Source organism: Thamnophis elegans, chromosome 11 (assembly GCF_009769535.1).
Source record: "Thamnophis elegans isolate rThaEle1 chromosome 11, rThaEle1.pri, whole genome shotgun sequence".
Lineage (NCBI taxonomy): Eukaryota > Metazoa > Chordata > Lepidosauria > Squamata > Colubridae > Thamnophis > Thamnophis elegans.
This window is the reverse complement of record NC_045551.1, coordinates 15,647,728-15,668,900: the sequence shown is the minus strand read 5'-3', so window position 1 is coordinate 15,668,900 and position 21,173 is coordinate 15,647,728. Positions and strand designations below refer to the sequence as shown.

Sequence of the window (21,173 nt, the reverse complement as noted above, 5' to 3'; positions counted from 1 at the left end):
CAATTGGTGCACCAGGCGAACCTGGGCAAATGCCCCCCTGGTCACAGCTGACAAATGGTGATCTAAGGTCAGCTGTGGGTCCAGGAGGACTCCCAAATTGCGAATCCTGTCTGAGGGGCGTATAATTTCACCCCCCAGCCTGAGAGATGGAATACCTTGCCAATTTGTGGGAGGAAAAAAAAACAAGCCACTTGGTCTTGTCAGGATTGAGAGCCAGCTTGTTAACTCCCATCCAGACCCTCACATCCTCCAGGCACTGACACATCACTGAGCTGGCACGGGGCAGACAGATACAATTGAGTATCGTCCACATACTGGTGGTATTTTATCCCGTGCCGTCGGATGATCTCTCCCAGCGGCTTCATGTAAATGTTGAAGAGGAGGGGGAACAGGACCAACCCCTGCGGCACCCCATAGTTAAGGGGCCTAGGGGTCGAGCTCTGTCCTCCAACCAACACAGACTGCAACCTGCCCGAGAGGTAGGAGGAGAACCACTGAAAAATGGTGCCTCCCACCCCCAACTCTCACAACTGCTGCAGAAGGATACCATGGTCGATGGTATCGAAGGCCACTGAGAGGTCCAGGAGCACCAGAATGGAGGCCTGGCCCCCGTCTCTGGCTCTCCAGAGATCATCGGTCAGTGCGACCAAAGCAGTTTCCGTGCTGTAGCCAGGCCTGAAACCAGATTGGAAGGCGTCTAGATAATCGGCTTCTTCCAAGGACCGCCGGAGCTGAGAGGCCACCACTTTCTCAACAACCTTCCCAACAAAGGGGAGGTTGGAGACTGGACGGTAGTTATTTAAAACGGCTGGATCCAAGGACGGTCTCTTCAGTAGGGGTCTCACCACCGCCTCCTTTAACCGGGGGGGAAAGGACCCTTCCCAGAGAGACACGGTCACTATCGCCTGGATCCAGCCCCGTGTCACCTCCCTGCTGTTCGCGACCAGCCAGGAGGGACACGGGTCCAGTACACATGTGGAGGCACTCAATGCTCCTATGGCCTTGTCCACTTCCTCAGGAGTAACAGACTGGAAATCAATCCAACGATGTCGCTCAAGACCCTCCCCCGGTACCTCAGCTGGCTCTGCGCAATTGGAGTCCAGGTTTGCCTGAAGCCGAGCCACTTTATCCGCGAGAAATTGGACGAACTCCTCAGCCTTACCTTGTAAAGGAGTGCCTGAATCCCTCCCTTTAAGAAGGGAACGGGCTATCCTAAACAAGGCGGCTGGGCGTGACTCAGCGGAAGCTATCAGAGCGGTAATATGAGTTCTTTTTGACGTCCGAATTGCCTGGAGGTAGGCTCTGATGCAGGATTTTAATAGTGCTCAGTCTGACTTGGACTTACTGGATCTCCAGTGGCACTCTAGGCATCTCTTTTGGCGCTTCATCTCCTGGAGTTCCTCAGTAAACCAAGGAGCCCTCCTGGATCCACTGCCTCGGATTGGCCGTAAAGGCGCAATCTGGTTAAGGGCCCCTGCCGCCGCTGAGTTCCAAGCAGCGACCAGCGTCCCAACCGAATTGCGGGTGAGAGTATCAGGTATAACACCAAGCACCATCTGAAAGCCCATAGGGTCCATAAGACACCTGGGGTGGAACCACCTAATCGGTTCCTCCTCCCTACAGTAGGGGATCGGCCTCCAAAAGTCAAGCCTCAGTAGGCAGTGGTCCGACCACGACAGGGGCAAGATCTCAATACCCTTCAGACCAAGATCGCAATTCCACTGCTCCGAGAGGAATACGAGGTCAAGTGTGTGACCCGCCGAGTGAGTTGGATCCTGAATTACTTGGGTCAAGCCCATGGCTGTCATGGAAGCCATGAACTCCTGCGCCCCATCAGAGTGCTCGCCGAGCGAAGGCAAGTTGAAATCCCCCAGCACCATAAGCCTGGGGAACTCAACTGCCAGCTCGGCTACTGACTTGAGAAGCGAGGGGAGAGCTGCTGCAACGCTGTTGGGAGGCAGGTACGTTAGCAGCAAGCCCACTTGACCCCCAGGGTCCAACCTCACCAGCAAGGACTCACACCCGACAAGCTCCGGAGTAGGGATCCTACGAGTAACTAAAGACTCTCAGATAACCACGGCCACTCCCCCACCCCTTTACTGGGGTCACGGCTGGTGAAGCACCTGAAAACCCTCTGGGCACATCTCGGTGAGGGGGACTCCTCCCTCCGGGTCCAGCCAGGTTTCAGTAATACATGCCAGGTCTGCCCCCTCGTCTAAAATTAAGTCCCGGACGAGGGGAGCCTTGTGAACCACAGACCTGGCAACAGCAGCCTGAGATCAGGGCCCTGACTACTCGCGCCATCTGGCCTTGGAGTGGGACTAATAGGGCTGGAAGGAGGGATCTCTGTAATATAGCGAACCCTCCTTCCCCAGTAATGGCCAGCCCTAAAGTCCCCGCCATATCTGCCCCTCCCAGTTAAGACCGTAATGCTCCGGCCCACTCCCGTGTCCATAGGCCCCCCCACCCTCCCCCAGGGCTATCGACATCCCTGGCAAGCCCTTCGAACCATACATTCTAAGGCTGGGGATTAAACCAGGCCCCCCTAACACTTCTGCAAAGCACTCAGTGTAGGAGATACCCGGTTGTAGTCCCAGCCTTCTCAAACGTACTCACTCATCCAACAAACACTCCCCCACGACAATTTAAAAAACACAAATACAGCTATATGATAAAAGTGGGTACATACATACATCATAGTCACACCTCACGCACTCACCATACGTTAAAATGCACGGAGCACTGCGATAGTGCGATAGCAAACAATGATGTAAAAGTGGAGAGAGAACTGCTCCGCTCTTCTCTCTCATCTATGTCCCGGAAAGACGTCCACGGCTACCAGACTAAAAGTCGATAGTGTACAGGGTAGCCGTACGTGGGAAAGGGTAAGGCATGAAAGTCTGATGTTCACAAGTAGCAACCGGTCAGTCTCACCCCTCTTAGAGTCCAAAAGAAGGTCAGCGCACCGTATGCACAAAAGTTTCTTTCCTGATATTAAGTCTGGGGGGCCAAAGTCTGAAACTGGCCTGAGCCGCTCTAGGCAGGGGGGGGGGGAGAGAGCGCTGATCTTTCCGAAACCAAGTCCTCGCCCTTGCAGCCGCCATCCTCTATCGCTCCTAATCTCAACCCACCCCCAACCCTACTCCTAAACCTAATCACTAATCTAAACTAATCTAACACTAACCTAACACTAACCTACACCCTAACCCCACCCAATCTTAGCTCAACACCAGCCTAATCTAATACTAATCCTACATTAACCCAGCCCTAGCCCAGCCCTAACTCCATCTCAAGCCCTGACCCTAGCCCTAATCCCTGCCATTCAGTCCCTCCCGCACCCCCGGGTGCAACCAGCCGTTGCCCTCGTAACTATTTCTAAACTATATCTAACTATCTAACTATACCTATGCCTATAACAAACTATATCTATCTCTTATCTAAACCTATCTAACTAAACAGAGCAGTGGCAGGGGGCAGACGGGCGGGGGAAAGCAGATGTTACAGGCAGGACATTGGACACAGGCCAGGTAGAGAAGAGACAGAGCGGCTAGGGAGATGGTAAAGGCTTCCTGATGGCTGGGGAGGGAGACAAAGGAGTAATGCCTGGAGGAGGCTATGATGACACGGAGGCCAGAAGTTGGGAAAAAAAGGGGGGCATCCAGGCCTCTCGCTTCCTCGGCTGGAATCGTCTTAGTTATGTGTCTTAGTTATGTGTCTTAGTTATGTGTCCCTCGTTCCATTTTTTTAATACTTTTTGTCTTTCATTTTATCAGATAATTCTTTATGCAACCATGCTAGTTTCTCTCCGCCCCCCATGGTATTGTGCTGTACTAGGCTTTTATAATAACCTTTTCAGAGTTTTCCAAACTGATTAAATTCTTTTCTTCTAAGTTTTTCATCCATAGAATCCTTCCCAAGGTCTCTCTAAATCTATTGGAATTAGTTCACTTACTGTGTTTCCCTGAAAACAAGAAAGGGTTTTATTTTCTTTTGAACACCAAAATATGGCCTTGTCCTTATTATCGGGGAGGTCTTATTATTTTGGGAGTGCAGGAAGCCCTGGGCAGCCTGCGCACTTACAGCTGGGAGTTTGGGAGTTTGGTAGAGAGAAGCTGGGCGGCCTGCGCACTTACAGCTGGGAGCTGGGAGTTTGGTAGAGAGAAGCTCCCTCCCTGGGGTTCCCGTTGCCGCTCGAACTGTGTGGTTGTTGATTGCTTTTAAATTCTTTTGTAGCTGCTTGCTTGTTGTTTCCCCCCTGTCTGTATTCCCTTCCTTTGATTTGTGAGCCGCCCTGAGTCCCTCAGGGAATAGGGCGGCATATAAATGCACTAAATCCAAATCCAAATCCATGCGCTGCCATCAAGCCCCTCCCCTCCTTCAGGGTGTGTGTGTGTGTAATGCGAGTGGCCCAAAGGCACCAAGCCGTGTGAGCACCTGTTTTCCCCACACACACACACCATGCTTGCACACCTCCCAGGCCTCACCATGTCGATATATGCTGCTTCGGCTGCTTTCCTTGCATGCAGCCAAAGGCGGAAGCAACAGAAGTCTTTCTTTTTCTCCCCAAACTCCTCCTCTGCAGCTGCCAGCCAGGGCAGCAGCCACTCTATAGTGACAGCCACCAGAGGCCTCTCATTCCTCCCCTACTCCTCTCCGATCGCCCCATGGTCCCCACACACAAGCGCTGACCAACCGGAATGCCCGCTGGCAAGCCCAGGAATCGCCTCTGCCTTGGGAGTCACCAGATGAGACAGAGACCAGGCCAGAAAGTCCCAGGGCCTGGGTGGGGGGGCAAGAGCAGGTGAGCCAATGCCTTAGCGCAGGAATGGGTGCTCAAGGTTTACTGTTGGTGCTGCGCCAATGGGGGGGCGGAAGAGGCGGGGGGCACAGGAGTTCACAGGGATGTGATTGCCTTGGGAGGTTTGGGGGGTGTGAGGGACCTGTCTGTGTGAGAGAGGGGGAGCTTATTTTCAGGGGAGGGTGTATATTTTTGCCCACCTCATAAATCTGCCATGGCCTTATTTTCAGGACATGTCATATTTTTGGGAAAACATGGTAAAATATAAGACATGAGTTTTATTTGGTTCTATTGCTTCTGTCTTCATTATATTGAATGGAATGTGAAATGGTCACTCTCCCCCAAAGTTTCTGCAACTCACCCCCCCCCTCTATCATTTCATCTCTGTTAGTAAGAATTATGTCTCTCTAGTTCTCTCCACTACCTTTTGGGAGACCAAGTTGTTTGCTAGGTTAGTCAGGAACCTGTTTGATATCCCAGTTGCTGCAAAGTTTGTCTCCCAGTAGATGTCAGTGTAAATAAAATCCCCCATTATTACAGTGCTGTGTTTCCTGTGTACTTTAGCTAACTGATTAGCAAAACATTCATCATATATACTGTATATGTGTGTGCATGTGCACTATGCAAACACATGCACTTGTGTAAAAAGTGCTGCAGCTGCCAAAAAAACCAATCCAATCCTAGGCTGCATCTACAGACAAATAATATAAAGATCATGAGAAATGATAGTACCAGGGGTTGGATTCTACCTGTTCGCATCTATTCACTAGAACTTGTTGTTAACTTTCTAAGCAGTTCAAAGAACTGGTGGTTGGAGGAAATCTCCTTTTGTTTTTTTCCACTTTACAGGACTAATCCTGTAAAGAAGGCAAGAAGGAAACATTCTGGTGTTGTTTCTAGCCTAATCTTTATTGCCCTGACAGAAACCGACTCTCCTGTTAACCCTTATTACATTCTTGGCAGTATGCTAGACTTACTGTTGCCTCCAGAGCTTCTCCGGGGTTTTTTTTTTCTTTGCTGGTACTTTGCTGGGGCTTGACTTTCTTAAAGGGGAAAGTGTTTTAAGCTTTTTACACTGCTTTTGGGTGGAAATGCTCCTCTGTTGGAGTTCTTTCCAGCCGGGATGCAATGATCAGCACTTTGAAGAAATAATTGAATAATGAAGCAGAGCTGCCGGAAAGAAGCTTTTAATGACAAGGAACCAAGATGAGTGACATTTAGCAAGTCTTCTTGGCTAGCTAGAAAGACTGACATTCAAATGTGAGTTTACATACCCTTTCTGAGTTTTGGTCTAAAGCTGGTTTTTGGTGAAGTTTAATTCTATGCTTGGTGACATTTAATCCTGTGTTTATTGATGGGATAATTTTGTCTATTCAGCTTTGTTTGGAAGGAAAAAAGTTAGTCTCTGTCCCTGAAAAGAAACTGGGTTGAGAAATCTGGCTAGTTCCTGTGTCTATTTGTTCCGGTAATTGGTTTAACAAGCAACAGCTACTATGTTTACTCTTTTGCTACATTCTAGCCCTAGTTGTTTTCTTTGTTTACAATTGAGCTTGCCTGGGGTGTGAGCTCTGGCAATGACCCAGACAAGGCTTGTGTTTTAGTTTTAAAAGGATTTAAACTGTTGTGATTTAATTATTTGTATTGTGTTTGAATTTTTTCCTGCCTCATGGTTTCTTTTTCTATCTGGGGAGGGAGTTTTCCTTCACTGCTTTAGTGGTTCCTGGCACTGTCCTTTTGGGGTATACTTCCAAGAGGCAGGATGCAAGCTTGGCACTGATATTTTTACTGCCTTTCTTGTGATCGTTCCTTAAATCTGGATAATTTCCTTAGGATATCTTGTGTGGTGAGTGAGACCAGATAGTATCTTTAAGTGGTGCAAATGGATCTAAGTATTGCTTCTCCTGGGTGTACTCTTTCTGGAGAGCTTAAATGACCTCTCTGCTAAAGGGTTTCACTTTATGAGCAAGAGTTGGTTGCTGATAGTTATCATTGCATTTTAACTATTTTAATTCCTCAAGGTGCTCTGGCACCCTGCCTGATTTGTAACTCTGGCTTGCAGGTTTTTTTTAATCTAATGGTTGGTATTTAGGGCAGCTTTTTGCAAGCAAAGAAGCTTTTTGTATTTTTGTACAGGTAATCCTTGATTTACAACAGTTCATTTAGTGACCATTCAAAGTTACAATGGCACTGAAAAAAGTGAGCTATGACCATTTTTCATACTTATGACCATTGCAGTATCCCCACAGTCACGAGCCAGACAAGGAGAAGCACTCCTCGATGTAGGTGACGTTGAATTGGCCACACCCACCCAGTCGCATGATCAACCAGCCATGCCTACCCAGCTGGTCATTAGGGCAGAGAACCAGTTGTTAAATTATTTGAATCGCACCACTGGATAGTACCACTGTATATGCATTAGTGAGGCCACAATTAGAATACTTCTTCCAGTTCTAGTCACCATGTTACAAAAGATAAATAAATGCTGAGACACAGAAAGTTGCAGAGAAGAGCAACAATAATGATAAGAAGCCAAACCAGATGTTGAACTGTTAAGAGAATTAGGTATATCTACTTTAAAAAGAGAATGATTAGAGATGACCTCATAGCAGTCTTTCAGGGGCTGTCATAGAGAGGAGGGGGTTGACTTATTGTCCAAAGCACCTGAGGGCAGGACAAGAAACAATAGGTGGAAGATTAAATAGATCCAATCTATAATTAAAGAAAAACTTTTCTTTTAAATTTAACAATCGACTTGAGAGGTAGTGATTTTCTATAGATTACAGAGAATGAAGAAGGATTATAAACCCTTTCTTCATTTCCATCCCTTTAATTAATCACTTGGTATTAAGTGTAGCATCAAGTATTTCTTGGTACCAATGAAAACATTTTAAGAGATGACGTATACACAAACTTAAGACATCTCTGCGTAGAAATCACTGCAGCTAAGTAAGAAGAAAATAAACTGACTTTCTATAAGGGTTAATGCCATAAGATCACGGATGTATGAAAGTATCCTCAGTTTATTAGTTCTAATCCAGTTCGCTGTCACTTTCAAGTACTGATATGGAATATCTGCAGTCTTGTCTAAATTTAAGAAACTTAGAAGGACAAAGTGTGAGAGAGAAATCTGATATCATGTAACATTGATGACAAACATCACATTTCTAGCCAACTTTAATGGTATCATGGAAATGCTAAACAGCACATTTGCCTGACAACAAAGTAGAACTACTACCATAGAAGATCAAGCGACATCTTTGCACTGCTCTCTAAAATCATTGAAAAATTGTTTGTCCAATATTCAAATAGCCCTTCCAAAAGGATATTTTGGTTTATGCTCCCAACAGCTGATGAGAAATCAGAAAAAAAGAGAATCAAAAAATTCATCTCCTTCATTTTTTTTTCTTTTTCCCCTTTTTCTTTGAGCTGTTTATGTATCCATAATGTGTTAGAGCTCTTAGTAAATAATTAGCAAATATTGCTAAAAGCAGCAGCGTCACTATTTTCCTGAGACATAGCCACTATATGTGATACTGCTTTTCCTAAAAACTGATAAGTCCCATGCCTCCATCATAAACATCTGATTAAGTAACCCAGTTATTTATAATTTCTCTATTTGAGAACAACAAGCCATTGGCTGGCAGCTCAGTACCATAGCAGCTGCTCTTGCTTTCTCAACAGCAACTGTCAACACCATGGTAACCTTTCTCTAGCAAAATATGATTACAAACTCTTGGTATAAGCTCTTGTTATCAAGATGTGAAGCTGTATGATACCTAGTTACTACTTATCTATTGAATCAACAAGAGTCTGTTTTGATGGGTGGTGGCTGTCTTATGATTTTGGTCTTCCGCGTTCTTGGATAGTAAAAGACTTTTCATCCTTCCCCACTGGTATTAATTTTTATACTGTAAAAATTCTCCATATATTGCTCCCTGCTATGTCCTAATTTATCACTTAACCTTGATAAACACACTTTCTCAGAAAATGTTTATGGAGACATTTGTCCAAACTTTTTAGTTATTTATATATTGTATGACCTTGGCCTTTTTCTAAACTTGGTGCCTTCCTAGTGTGTCCAATTATAATTTCTGCTGTCTCAAATTACCATTAGTCAATATCAAGGAGACCAGGGATTACAAAAGTTACTTTTAAATATATTATGAAGAAATCAGGTTGAGAAGGTTGATCGTGTTAGATCGCACATTTCTATAGCTGTTGATACTTTTTAAAAATTCAAAAATATATAGCAAGACAGGTATTGTCCTAGTTGATACTCCAAATTTTATTCTCTATAAAAGGAGTACACAACTGTGTTTGCCACAGGGTCACATTTACCAACTGTATCAAAAATGTCTGATGAGATAGGTAGTAGCAGTAGTAGTAAAATTCTTTGTGCCATGCTCCCAAAGGATAAAGTGAAACATTGCTACCAGTATTTTCCCCCATCCAAGAACAAAATGTAGCTCAGACTAAAGAGCTGTCAGCATTCCAAATATCATCCAAAATTAAATCAGAGTCCAAGGCAAAACTTCCCTCAAACTTCCAATTTATTTTGGCACATCTGTGGAAAACCTGAATCTGAAAACTTCCTGGGTTTCCCACCCAGTTGAAAGTTCATGATCTTGCCCTCACACTCGCAAGTCCATCACATGGTCCAATCTTCCACTGCCACGCTGGCAGTTCCACCCATCTAGTTCCGGTCAGGCTCAGAGGTGTAGAGACAAAAGACGACCTTGGGCTTTTAGAAAGGAATTTTTTATTTTGACAACAACACATTCTACTCCTTACTATTCCCCCTCCCAATTCCCCACTAATGAAAAAGCATAGTAAAATAATAGAGAGTGTGGCAGGCCAAAGATCCTAAAAGGAACCAGCTGCAGGCCTCACAAGAGCACTGAAATAACCTCCTTCCAGAATGCCTGCAAGTACACAAATACTACTTTCTGAACCACCATGCCCCCCAAAAGAACAGAAGGCAATACATTCTTGACCACTCTTAAAAGTTTGTTTTCATAATGAATTGAGGGAGTGGTAGAAACCACACATTTCAAAGCAATGAATTTCAAAGCAATCTTTCAACATTTGCAGTCTAGCCTCGTTTTCTGCCTAGATTTCCTCAGAAAAACATGAAATCCAGTTCATGTTAACCATTTGTTTTGTTTCTGCTCTCCATAATCAGATTGGTCATTGGTCATAAAAATGTCAGGAAAATTTTCATGTACTAGGAACACTGTTGAATATCTGGGGAACTTCCCCTTTTCTCTTTGGAAAAAGAACATTTATCACTCCAGGAACGTTTATATCTCAGAGGACAGAGTATTGACTAAATGTTATATTTGCACTCTTTTATTAATAATCTGGGGAAACAGCCTTTTAAGGTCTGAAAAGGATAAAGGTAATAATATAGTTTGCTGCAAAATTCTGTGGAGGAAATGAAAATGCTGCGTGGAAGTGCCCAAAACCTAATATTGATATAGTAATAGGCAATACTAAGGAGGGATCAAAAGGAAAGAACATTAATCCTTTCTTCCCTATTTTCTTTTTAAAAACTACCCCACCATGTCATTTAAGCTTGGATACATACATGCATGCATGCATGCATGCATGCATGCATGTTTTCTCAAAGCACCTGTTATGCCCTAATATGGGAGAGAGCATACTGCTTCCCTTTTGCCTTTCAGCCCCACTCCAGGAGTCTTCCAGGCAAAAAAAACCATTTTGTGTTGCATTTTTGCCGATAAATAAATGAAGGGAGACTAGTATAGATCTATTTCAAGCTATTTAGCTCTCATCAGCTATTTATCAGCAAAAATGCAACACAAAATGGTTTTTCTGCCTGGAAGACCCCCGGAGTGTGGCTGAAAGGCAAAAGGGAAGCAGTATGCTCCCTCCCATATTTGGACATACCAGGTGCTTTGACAAAACACTTAAGCATTCCTCTGGTTCAGCTGATAAGGTAAGGAGAGCTTGTGGCTTAGAGGCTATTATAACTGCCTAACATGTAAAAACAGCCCAAGTTCAAATCCCTGTGTGTGTGTGTGTGTGTGTGTGTGTGTGTATACACACACACATACACACACAAACTTGTGTGTGTGTGTGTGTGTGTGTGTGTGTGTGTGTGTGTGTAAGAAATGTCCATCTGGGTTCAGTTCCAAATGGGAAGAAAGACACTGGAAACATGGAGACTGCTTGGAAAGATGGTTTAATGCCTTGAAGCTCCTGGCTGAAAAGGGAAGGGAAGGGAGTGCTGAGAGTCCCTGGATTTTATGCCCTCTGTTGTTGGGCCCTACCTTAAGAGTTTCCTGTTCCTGTGTAAGAAATTTATTCTGATTGGTTGTCTGACTCCCAGGATGCGGGGGTCTTAGCTAACTTTGTAGGCTGTCTGTGTCCCAGGTTTGCTTCAGCCATTGCTGGCTGATGTAATCTTCCCAGGTGCCACATGGTGAGATGGAAAGAAGGCTAACCCTACCTTTGTTGAATCTTGGGTGAAGGCATTTCCCTATGAATAGACCTAGCTATCTCTTTACCTCTTAAGGACATCTGCTGTGGGCTATTCAGGAAGGTAGGGGCTATAAGAATGAGTTTGCTTCCTGCCTAAAAAAACATGTTTCTCCACTTCTTTCCTAGGATATTTCATTTTTCTAAGAGAGGGGTGGGTGCTAACTTCCTTCATGTATGTATGCTATACATACATGCATACATACACACACACACACACATGCACACGCACACTTACATAGATTTCTTTGTAATTTGTAATAGATCTCTAACAGTTTTTGATTTTAGATATTTTAAGAGTAGGATAACTGATCTTGAGGCAATGCATTATCTCTAAGTGTTCCTCATTTGTAAAATAAGTATTAATTGTATATTTTAGACTTTTTTCAGCTTTGTATATAGTTTTAACGTTTGCTTTTCATGGCATATTGAATTCCAAATGAGCCAACTTTGTTTTAATTCGTTTTGGTGAGAACACACCTCTGTGTTGGGTTTGTGGTACACTGTTATATTATGGTCGACAATGGGTATCTGTATTATGCAAACTGAGTCCGACAGCTACATTAGACTACATTAGTCTTTCAGAAAAAGGTGTGTGTGTGTGTGTGTGTGTGTGTGTGTGTGCGTGTGTGTGTGTGCAAAGGTTTCCCTTGCACATATGTGCTAGTTGTTTCCGACTCTAAGGGGCAGTGCTCATCTCCGTTTCCAAGACGAAGAGCCAGCATTGTCCGAAGAGATCTCCGTGGTCACGTGGCCGGCATGACTAAATGCCAAAGGCTCACGGAACACTGTTACCTTCCCACCAAAGTGATCCCTATTTTTCTACTTGCATTTTTTTTCTGCTTCCAAACTGCTAGGTTGGCAGAAGCTGGGACAAGTAACGGGAGCTCACTCCGTTATGCGGCATTAGGGATTCAAACTGCTGAATTGCCGTATATAGTTTTTAGCTCTAGTTGGCAGTCAGTATTCTAGTAAATGATCAAAATAGACCACACAAACTTGAAGTCTGTCTGTCCTTCATTCTACCACCGAATGAATAGAGAATGTGCCCCCAAACAAGTCTGATCACTTGTAACAGCTGCACATTGCCAAGAAAATCAACAGTGACAGACAAGCTGTCTTTCAAGAAAGCTTTTCTTCCATTTCTGACCTTTATGTAGAAACTACCAGATAATCATCTAAGGAACATCAGGATTTCTTACCACAGCTTAAAAGGTATTATTTCAGCATTTGAAATACTGAGGTGGAATCTCAAGTATTTTAAGCAGTAGAGTGTTTTAGATGCATCCTTTTATAGTTAATTTGTTGAAAAAAGGTAGAAGAGCAAAAATGCTATGAAATCTATTAATGCAGAAATATTGTCTGCCAAGTAATACATCTGAACTACCTAACAGTTTCTTTCAGTGAGCACCCAGGTGTATTCATCAGCTGTACATTAAAGCGTCACTTTCCATCAGTAAACTGCTACCGTGTTTCCCCAAAAATAAGACAGAGTCTTATTTTCTTTTCACTCACGAAAAAAGCACTTGGCTTTATTTTCAGGGGCGTCTTATTATTTTTCAGGTGCAGGTGGCGGTGATTGTGGTCATCTCATGGCTGCTGTTGTGTTGCAATATTTTGGGGGAGGGCTTAGTTTCAGGAGACAGCTTATTTTAGCATATGAACTCTAAGACCGATTAGGCTAATTATCCAGGGAGGTCTTATTTTCAGGGAAGCAGGGTAATTAAGAAGTCATCTTCAAAAATGTTTTATTTGCCCAAATATGATATTGTATTTTATATTTTACTGTTGACACACTATTAAATGATATCACTTTCCAGATTCAAAGTTAACATAAATTATTCATGTTGCTTGATTTAATGACCAGCTAGGCAGATTATACTGATGATTTTCATGCTATAGGTGAAAGTAGTTTTAGGCATATTTAATAATGAGAGGGTTTGTATCTTTAGCCACATGCCATTACATTTATTTATTAAAATTATGTCCCAACTTTATTTTTTACAACTAAAATCATACATAGACCCAGATATTGAAACTTTTCACCTTAGGTTTGTGCCCAGTTCTCTGAACATAAATTCATATAGGCATTTGATATATCATAATATTCTTTCAGAATTTTTGGAGATTAGACATCAATAATTTTCCTTAAGAAATTATGCATAAAAGTTGATAAAAGCAGAAGTAGTCAGATCAGATCCTGTTTCCTTCTTTAGTGAAATAGTTGTTTGGTCCTGACTGAAAGCCAAGTTTACCAGGAGTCTAACTTTCAGTGACAAAACCATTTTTTAAGCATGTTGAAATATTGTTAGTTTCCTACAATGACTTGTTTTAACATAGTATAAAAATAAATCTAAACCCTTCCTAAAGATTCATAAAAGTTCAACTGTGGCATCATCACCCCATCCTCCAGTCCCAATAGGACCTGGGTGTACTCATTACAATTTATGTTCTAAAATTCATTTTAACAGCATTGCTAAAAAAGCACTAAAACTTGTGAATTTAATTCTACAAAGTTTTTTTTCCTGGAAACACTGTACTGCTCACTAGAGCTTACAAAACATACTTTAGGCTAATCGTAGAATATGGTTCAACTGTTTGGAAACCTTACCATGTATCAGATGTTAATACTTCTGAGCAAGTTCAGAAGTACTTTACAAGAAGTCTTTCACTCTTCTGCCCATAATAGAATACCTTAATGCTACTAAACTTGAAATTCTTGGTTTGCATAGTTTAGAACTGTGATGCTTGAAATCAGATTTAGATATTGCATACAAAATTGTACATCGTAACATCTCACCTATAAATGATTTCTCTTGTTTTAATCATAATGTAATGCATGCGAACTATCACTTTAAATGTAATATAAACCAGTTTAATCTTAATTGTAAAAAAAAATTAGTTTTGTAACAGAGTTGTCAAAGTCTGAAATATCTTACCCTATTCTGTTGTCTCAGATATTAACTTTCACGCTTTTAATTCCAACGTAACTTCTGTGGAGTTCATCCCATATTTAAGAGGTCTCTAAGTGGGCATGAGACCTGCACTATCATCCCTATCATATTTTAGTTATTTCCTTTTGTTCATTCAAATTTGTAATTTTTGTTTGATGAATAAATAAATAAATAACCAACTACCAACTCACCTGTCTGTAGACATCCTCTCTATTGTCTTCATACTTTTGCTGTATGCGCTCCTCCAAGAAGTAGATGCGCAACTTAAGGCTGAAGTTCTCCTTCTTCAAGTCATTGAGGTGCTGAGACAGTGTACGATATCCATTAGACATGTTTGGGAATCCATGGGGTGAAAGTCTTCTCACATCCTTTTCACTCCAATAATATTGTGAAGCAAGAAAATGGCTATACTTGTGTAGTGGAAGTTTATCACAAAAGTGAACTCAACCTTTCAAAATCAGCTGCACTGTGGAACTAAAAGCCCTGCTCAACACACAAGGAGCCTAAGAATCATTTGCTTTTTTTATCTCGGGGAAGTATTTAAGAAATTCCTGGCAGAGACTCGCATGGACAAACAGACACATGTTCAAGTGGTGTAATTTGAGATAAGGATTGCTCTGTAACTCTGCTGATACTTCATATCCATCCCACACCAACTGCAGGAGATTAATAAGTCTGAGAGAAATAGTTAATTTGGCAATTAATCTTTCCATTCAGGACTATAGGCAGATAATGACTGCAGCAGGTGTTAGGAGGGTAAGACAAAGTACAGCACCATGACAGAGGACAGGAAGAATAGGAAGAAGTCCTAAAAATTCATTTCTGTGGACTAATAAGCATTATAGAAAACAGAAAAAACTTATTTCCAAATAAGCCTGTGATTTGGGTTGGCAACCCTACAAGTGGTGGTCGACAAATAATAGAAGCAAAACCCAGAATATGATACAGCTCTGAGGCTCCATTCTCTCTTCTGAATTGTCTGCTTGGATTGCTAGGAAGGAGACAGCATTTCCCCCCAAAATTAAGTTAATGGACAAGGCTACTAATTCAAAATAAAAGTAGAAAAAAAGAATAGAGACACTATTTTGAGGGAAACATAATTCTCAACTCAAGTGAAATTATGGTCATTGAACAGCTTTCTGGCTTTGACATTAATATGATCTAAAGTAAAAATTCCTCCCTTAACATAATTGATTTCAAGTTATGTTTCTGAAGAGTTAAGCATCCAGTATAGAGTAAAAACATTTTCTTTATCATTCAACTTTCACTCTAATCTGTCATAAACATTATCAATGAGAGTACAGTCCTTTACCAATGACCTTGGGTGTAAGGCTCCCCCTTAATCTCCCCTCTCCCTCTTAATCAAGGAAATAAAGACTCTTGAAACTTTGCATTTCAAAAGGGTTCTTTTATTGAAAAAGAAGTGATAACTGAGTGAAAGCAAAGCAGGATCTGTGGTCCTTAAGGCAATACAATAGGAATAAAAGAAGTTAGAATCCCCTCCCAATCGTCCAATGTGGATTTGGCCGATCCACACGTGTGAAGATGTTTTTTGTAAGGGATGCTCTGGGAAAGTGATAAGAAGATTTTCTCAGATGTGCTTCCTGAGCAATGCTGTTCATGTGCCCCGCCCTCCCCACCCATTCCCCAAAAAGTGAGAAAGTGCCAGTCCTCTATGCACCATGGTAGAAGTTATAAAGCAATTAATTACATGGTACAGGATATATAGGAAAGAAGGATAGAAAAGTCTAGAGGAAGTATAGAGCCCCTCCTCTTCTCTTGAAGAATGGCAGATTCACAGATCTGATCTATCCCTCTCCTTAGAAAAGGAGATAATCCACCTGGAAAATAGAAAACACAATGAATAATTAGGAGGGTTTAGATGGGTATTTCAGGTGGAATTTCCTTAACAGTGTAGGGGCCTTAACATGTCTTTTAGCCACCCATTGGACCTGGGTACTTGAGAGACCGCCTGCTGCCAATTACCTCCCAAAGACCCGTTAGATCACATAGGATCGGCCTCCTCCGGGTTCCGTCCACCAGCCAATGCCACCTGGCTACCACCCGGGGGAGGGCCTTCTCTGTGGCAGCTCCGGCCCTTTGGAACGAACTCCCCACAGAGATTCGGACCCTCACCTCTCTCCAGGCCTTCTGGAAAGCCGTCAAAACCTGGCTGTGCTGGCAGGCCTGGGGTTGATGAGTTCCCCTCCCCTCTCGACCTGTATTGCTGTATGATTCTTGTTTATTTTAATCTTGTGTATTGTGTATTGTGTTCTATGTTCCCTTCCCCCTTTTGAGTTGTTCGCCGCCCTGAGTCCCTCCCGGAGAAGGGCGGCATACAAATAAACTAAATCTGAATCTGAATCTGAATCCATTCATTTTGGGAGGGTGGGAGGTGTTTCCATGCCACTAGGTACAGGGTGGACCCATGGTGTATACATGAATCAAGAATTTCTTTGATTTTAAAGTGTTGTTCGCCTTCTATTATAATGGAGATTGGGGGTGTGGGTGCTGGTGGTCTGAGGGTGAAAGTCACCTCCAGTTTCAATAGGCTACAATGAAAAAACGGGGTGAACCTGCCTAAGTGTTTTGGGTAGGAGTAGTTCCACGGTGAAGTGGAAGGAGAGAGTCTCCTGTGAGAAGACTTCTTGCAGTCTAAAGCTGGTGGCGATGATAATAGAAAGAGTGGAAGCGAATGGAGGAGAGTGACAGCGCATGAGCATATAAGAGAAAGTGAAATGCGGAGGAGATACATGAAAGAAGATGGAGAAGAAAGTGGAGAAGCTGGAAGTTTGTGATGTATAGATGGCTAATACCAGAAGGCATACTTGTAACATGGCAAGAAAAGAAATACAAAATAGACACTGTAGAAAAAGCTCAAGAATTTTTTGAACGATACTTTGTGACAGAAGAACAACAAGAAAGCAAGGAAGAAGCAGAAAGCAGAAGTCAAGAGACAATAGAAGAAAGAGCAAAAACCAGAGAAAAGGAAACAAGAAAGGGAACAAGTGGAATGGGAAGGTGCAAGAGGAAAAGTCCAAATACAAACTAGAAGCTCTAGGAAACAACACATCTAAAAATGGAACAGGAAACAACAATTATTTCAATAAACATAAACAGACTGAATGCACCAAGAAAAAGAATGCAAACCTTTGCAAAACTCTGGAAATTGGATACAGATGTAATATGCCTACAGGAAGTGCATATTAAGAAGGATCACAACAATCTACTCAAAAATCCCAAATTGGGAAAACTATATACATCCTTAGCAAATTAAAAAAAGAGGAATTGCAACATACATTAAAGAAAGAATAAGATCTAAACTAATCTTTGCCAATGAGGATGGTAGAATTTTACGTGGCATGACAAAACCGCGCTGGTCAAAATCGCGGTGATAAAATCGCGGCGCTAAAGCCGCGATGTCATCACCACGCGTCATCACCGCCACGACAACAGCGTGGCAACATAAGGGCGCTTTAAAACAGCGCCGCGGCAGAAAGCCGACTTCATTTAAGGTAAGCGTTAGGATTAGGTTTAGGGGTTTGTTTTAGGGTTAGGGTTAGGTTTAGGGTTAAGGTTAAGGTTAGGTTTAGGCTTAGGTTTAGCATTAGGGTTAGGTTTAGGGTTAGGTTTAGGGTTAGGTTTAGGGTTAGGTTTAGGGTTAGGTTTAGGTTTAGGGTTAGGGTTAGGGTAGTAAGTGCTTGGGAATGCGTGATTTTGCCCTCCGTGATTATGTCATCGCGGTAGGGTCGCGTTTTTCCTTAGCGCTTAGAACAGCGCGAATTTGTCTTCGCACTTATGTCTCCGCGCAGAAGGGCTTCGCGGATTTGTGGTGGAACCGAATTTTAACGATTGACTAAGAAATAGCACAATAACCAGCCCTTCTGATAGTAATATATGCTCCAAACCATAACCAATATGAATTCTACAAAAATACACAATAAAATAACAGAAATGGACTATGAAGACATCTGTATAATTGGCAATTATAATGCAATTGTGAACAATAAGGGAGATTATAAAAGCATTAGAAAGAACAAAACCAAGAAAAATATCTTACTGAAATCTTTTTTTGAAATGACAGCAGAGCTTAAATTATATGATATATGGAGAAACACATGAGACATATAGTCAATACACATATTATTTGAATCCCCATCAATCTTGGTCAAGAATTGACATGGCATGGGTGACACCTGGTCTACGAAATGAATTAGATGAAGTAGAAATAGCGACTAATGACTGGGTCGATCATAATCCAATTAAATTAAGGTGGAAAGGCCAGAAAAAGAAAAAAAGATAGATGATGAACCAAAATTTGGTAAAAGAGAAAGAATACGTACAAATATTAGTTAAAGAATTGAAACAGTTCTTTATGATGAACAAAAAAGAAGATACATCATTACAAAATCTTTGGGACACCACAAAAGCATATATTAGGGGGTTAATAATTGCCTATATAGCAAGGAAAAATAAGAAACAAAGGGCACAGCAAGAAACACTGCAGAAGGGAAGCAAAAGCAGAATTGCAGAAAGACCCACAAAATAGGTCTAAAAAAGAAAAAAGGGAAATAATAAAACACAAGCACAATTTAATAGTGCAGAAAGAATGAGCCCAGAAAATCAGATTGGCCAAACAAAGCTATTTTGAACATGCTAACAAACCAGGACGTTGGCTAGCATACAAATTGAAAAATGAAAAAGAAAAAAGGATGATATATCAGTTACAGGACGAAGACTGGGTCATGCAACATAGGCCAGAAAAGGAAAATAATACAAAGATATTTTACAAAACTTTATTCACATGATAATATCCCAGAAGATAAAATCAAACAACATCTGAACTCAGAAACCATGAACCCAATTTAGATGAACAGAGAGAAATGATAAATAGATAAATTACAATATCAGAATTAGGAATGGTTTTGAAGAAACAGAAAAATAACAAAACTCCAGGCCCAGATGGAATCCCAGTGGAATTATATAAAAATACCCAAGAAACACAGAAAGAACTGATCTTAGAAGTTTTTAACGAAGTGCTAGAAGAAGCCAAAATACCAGCCTCTTGGACAGAAGCAATAATATCTCTTATCCCAAAAGATGAATCCGACCCTCAAAAAATCCAAAATTACAGGCCCATTTTGTTATTGAATTTGGATTATAAAGTATTCGCCACAATTATGTCAGAAAGGATTAAACAGATACTAATTGAACAAACTCACTCAGACCAAAATGGTTTCCAGACAAATTAATTAATAGACAAATTAAAAATAATACGAGAATTATATTGGACATTTTAGAATACTATGAAACATACCTGGGGAAACAGTCTGTACTGGTTTTCCTTGATGCCCAGAAAGCTTTTGACAATGTAATTTGGAAATTTATACTACAATTAGAAAATATGAAATTTGGAGACAAATTTGTAAAAATGATAGGAAAGTATATAACACCCAAAGTTCTCTTAAATAGGGATCTAACAGGAAAAAATGAGATAATGAAAGGAGTAAGACAAGGATGCCCCCTTTCTCCATTCCTGTTCATACTAACATTAAAAACACTCCTAAATAAAGTCAGAAAGGATCAGGAGATACCAGGACTAAAAATTGAAAAGGAAGAATACAAAAATCAAGGCTTTGATGATGACTTAGTGTTCATTTTGGAAGACCCTCTGGAATCTGGCCCTAAATTAATTAAAAAATTAGAGGAATTTGGAGAGGTGGCAGGTTTAAAAATCAACAAAAACAAAACAAAAATAATAACAAAAACATGATGAAAAAAGAAAAGAGTGCGACTAAAATGCAAATAACTAAGAAAGTTAAATATTTGGGGATCTGGGTATCGGCAAAGTGCTCTTTAATTAAGGAGGACAATTATAATAAATTAATAATACAAATAAAAAAGGATTTAGAGAACTGCAAAAACATACAATTGTTGCTCATGGGGCGCATTGCTATGATAAAAATGAATATACTCCCAAGAATTTTATTTTTATTCCAAGTAACACCAATAAATCCAGGCAAATTATTCTTTCAAGAATTAAATAAATTAACGTCCAAATTTATATGGCAAAGAAAAAAAGCCAAGGATTAAATTGAAACCATTGTAGGATAGAAAGGAAAGGGGAGGCCTAGCGCTCCCAAATTGGGAATTATATTTCCAGGCAGCATCACTAACATGGTTGAGGGAGTGGATTGAACTGAGAAACAAGAGAATTCTGGTATTAGAAGGGCATGACCTGCCCGCGGGATGGCACACATTCTTGTGGGATGGGAAAAATAAAACGCACAAGTATTTTCAAAGATACTTAATGTGCTGCTACAAAATTGGCAATAAATTTTAAAAGCCCACTATATTAAAATCCCAAATTGGTTCTCTCCGATAGAAACAATAAAGCACCCAAACTTTACTGACATAGATAAATTAATAAGATATAAAGATCTAATAAGTGAGCAGGGGAATTTGAAAACAATACAAGAATTGACAGATCAAGGCATAAAGGTAGATTCGCTTACATACATGCAAATCAAATCCAGATACAATAGTAACATACGAACTACAACTGGAACAACAGGGACTAGGTAAGATAATTCAAAATATGGAGAAGAAAATGATTGGGAGAGTATACAAATTTCTGCTGAAATACAAAATGGAGGAGGAGGATGTCAAGGAAACTACGGTAAGATGGGCACCAAATTTTGGCTATAACATTGAATTAGAAAGATGGGAAAAATTCTGGGGAATAAATTTGAAATTGACCACATCTGTGACATACAAGGAAAACCATTATAAAATGTTTTATAGATGACACCTGCCGCCAGTGAGACTTGCAAAAATATCTTCAAACTTATCCCCAATGTGTTGGAAAGGTGAGAAATCATATGGGATGTACTATCACACATGAGAGGCGGCCAAAAAAT

General features: G+C 41.3%; 1 protein-coding gene across 1 annotated transcript in view; it reads right to left on the bottom strand.

The window, feature by feature from the left end:
* Positions 1-14,585, bottom strand: part of LOC116514970 (myomegalin-like) — a 29,504-nt gene extending 14,919 nt beyond the window's left edge. Inside the window, exon 1 of the mRNA XM_032226829.1 lies at positions 14,445-14,585. Coding sequence (XP_032082720.1) covers positions 14,445-14,585 — 141 coding nt within the window. The remainder of the gene's footprint in view (positions 1-14,444) is intronic.
* Between the last annotated feature and the right edge of the window lie 6,588 nt (positions 14,586-21,173).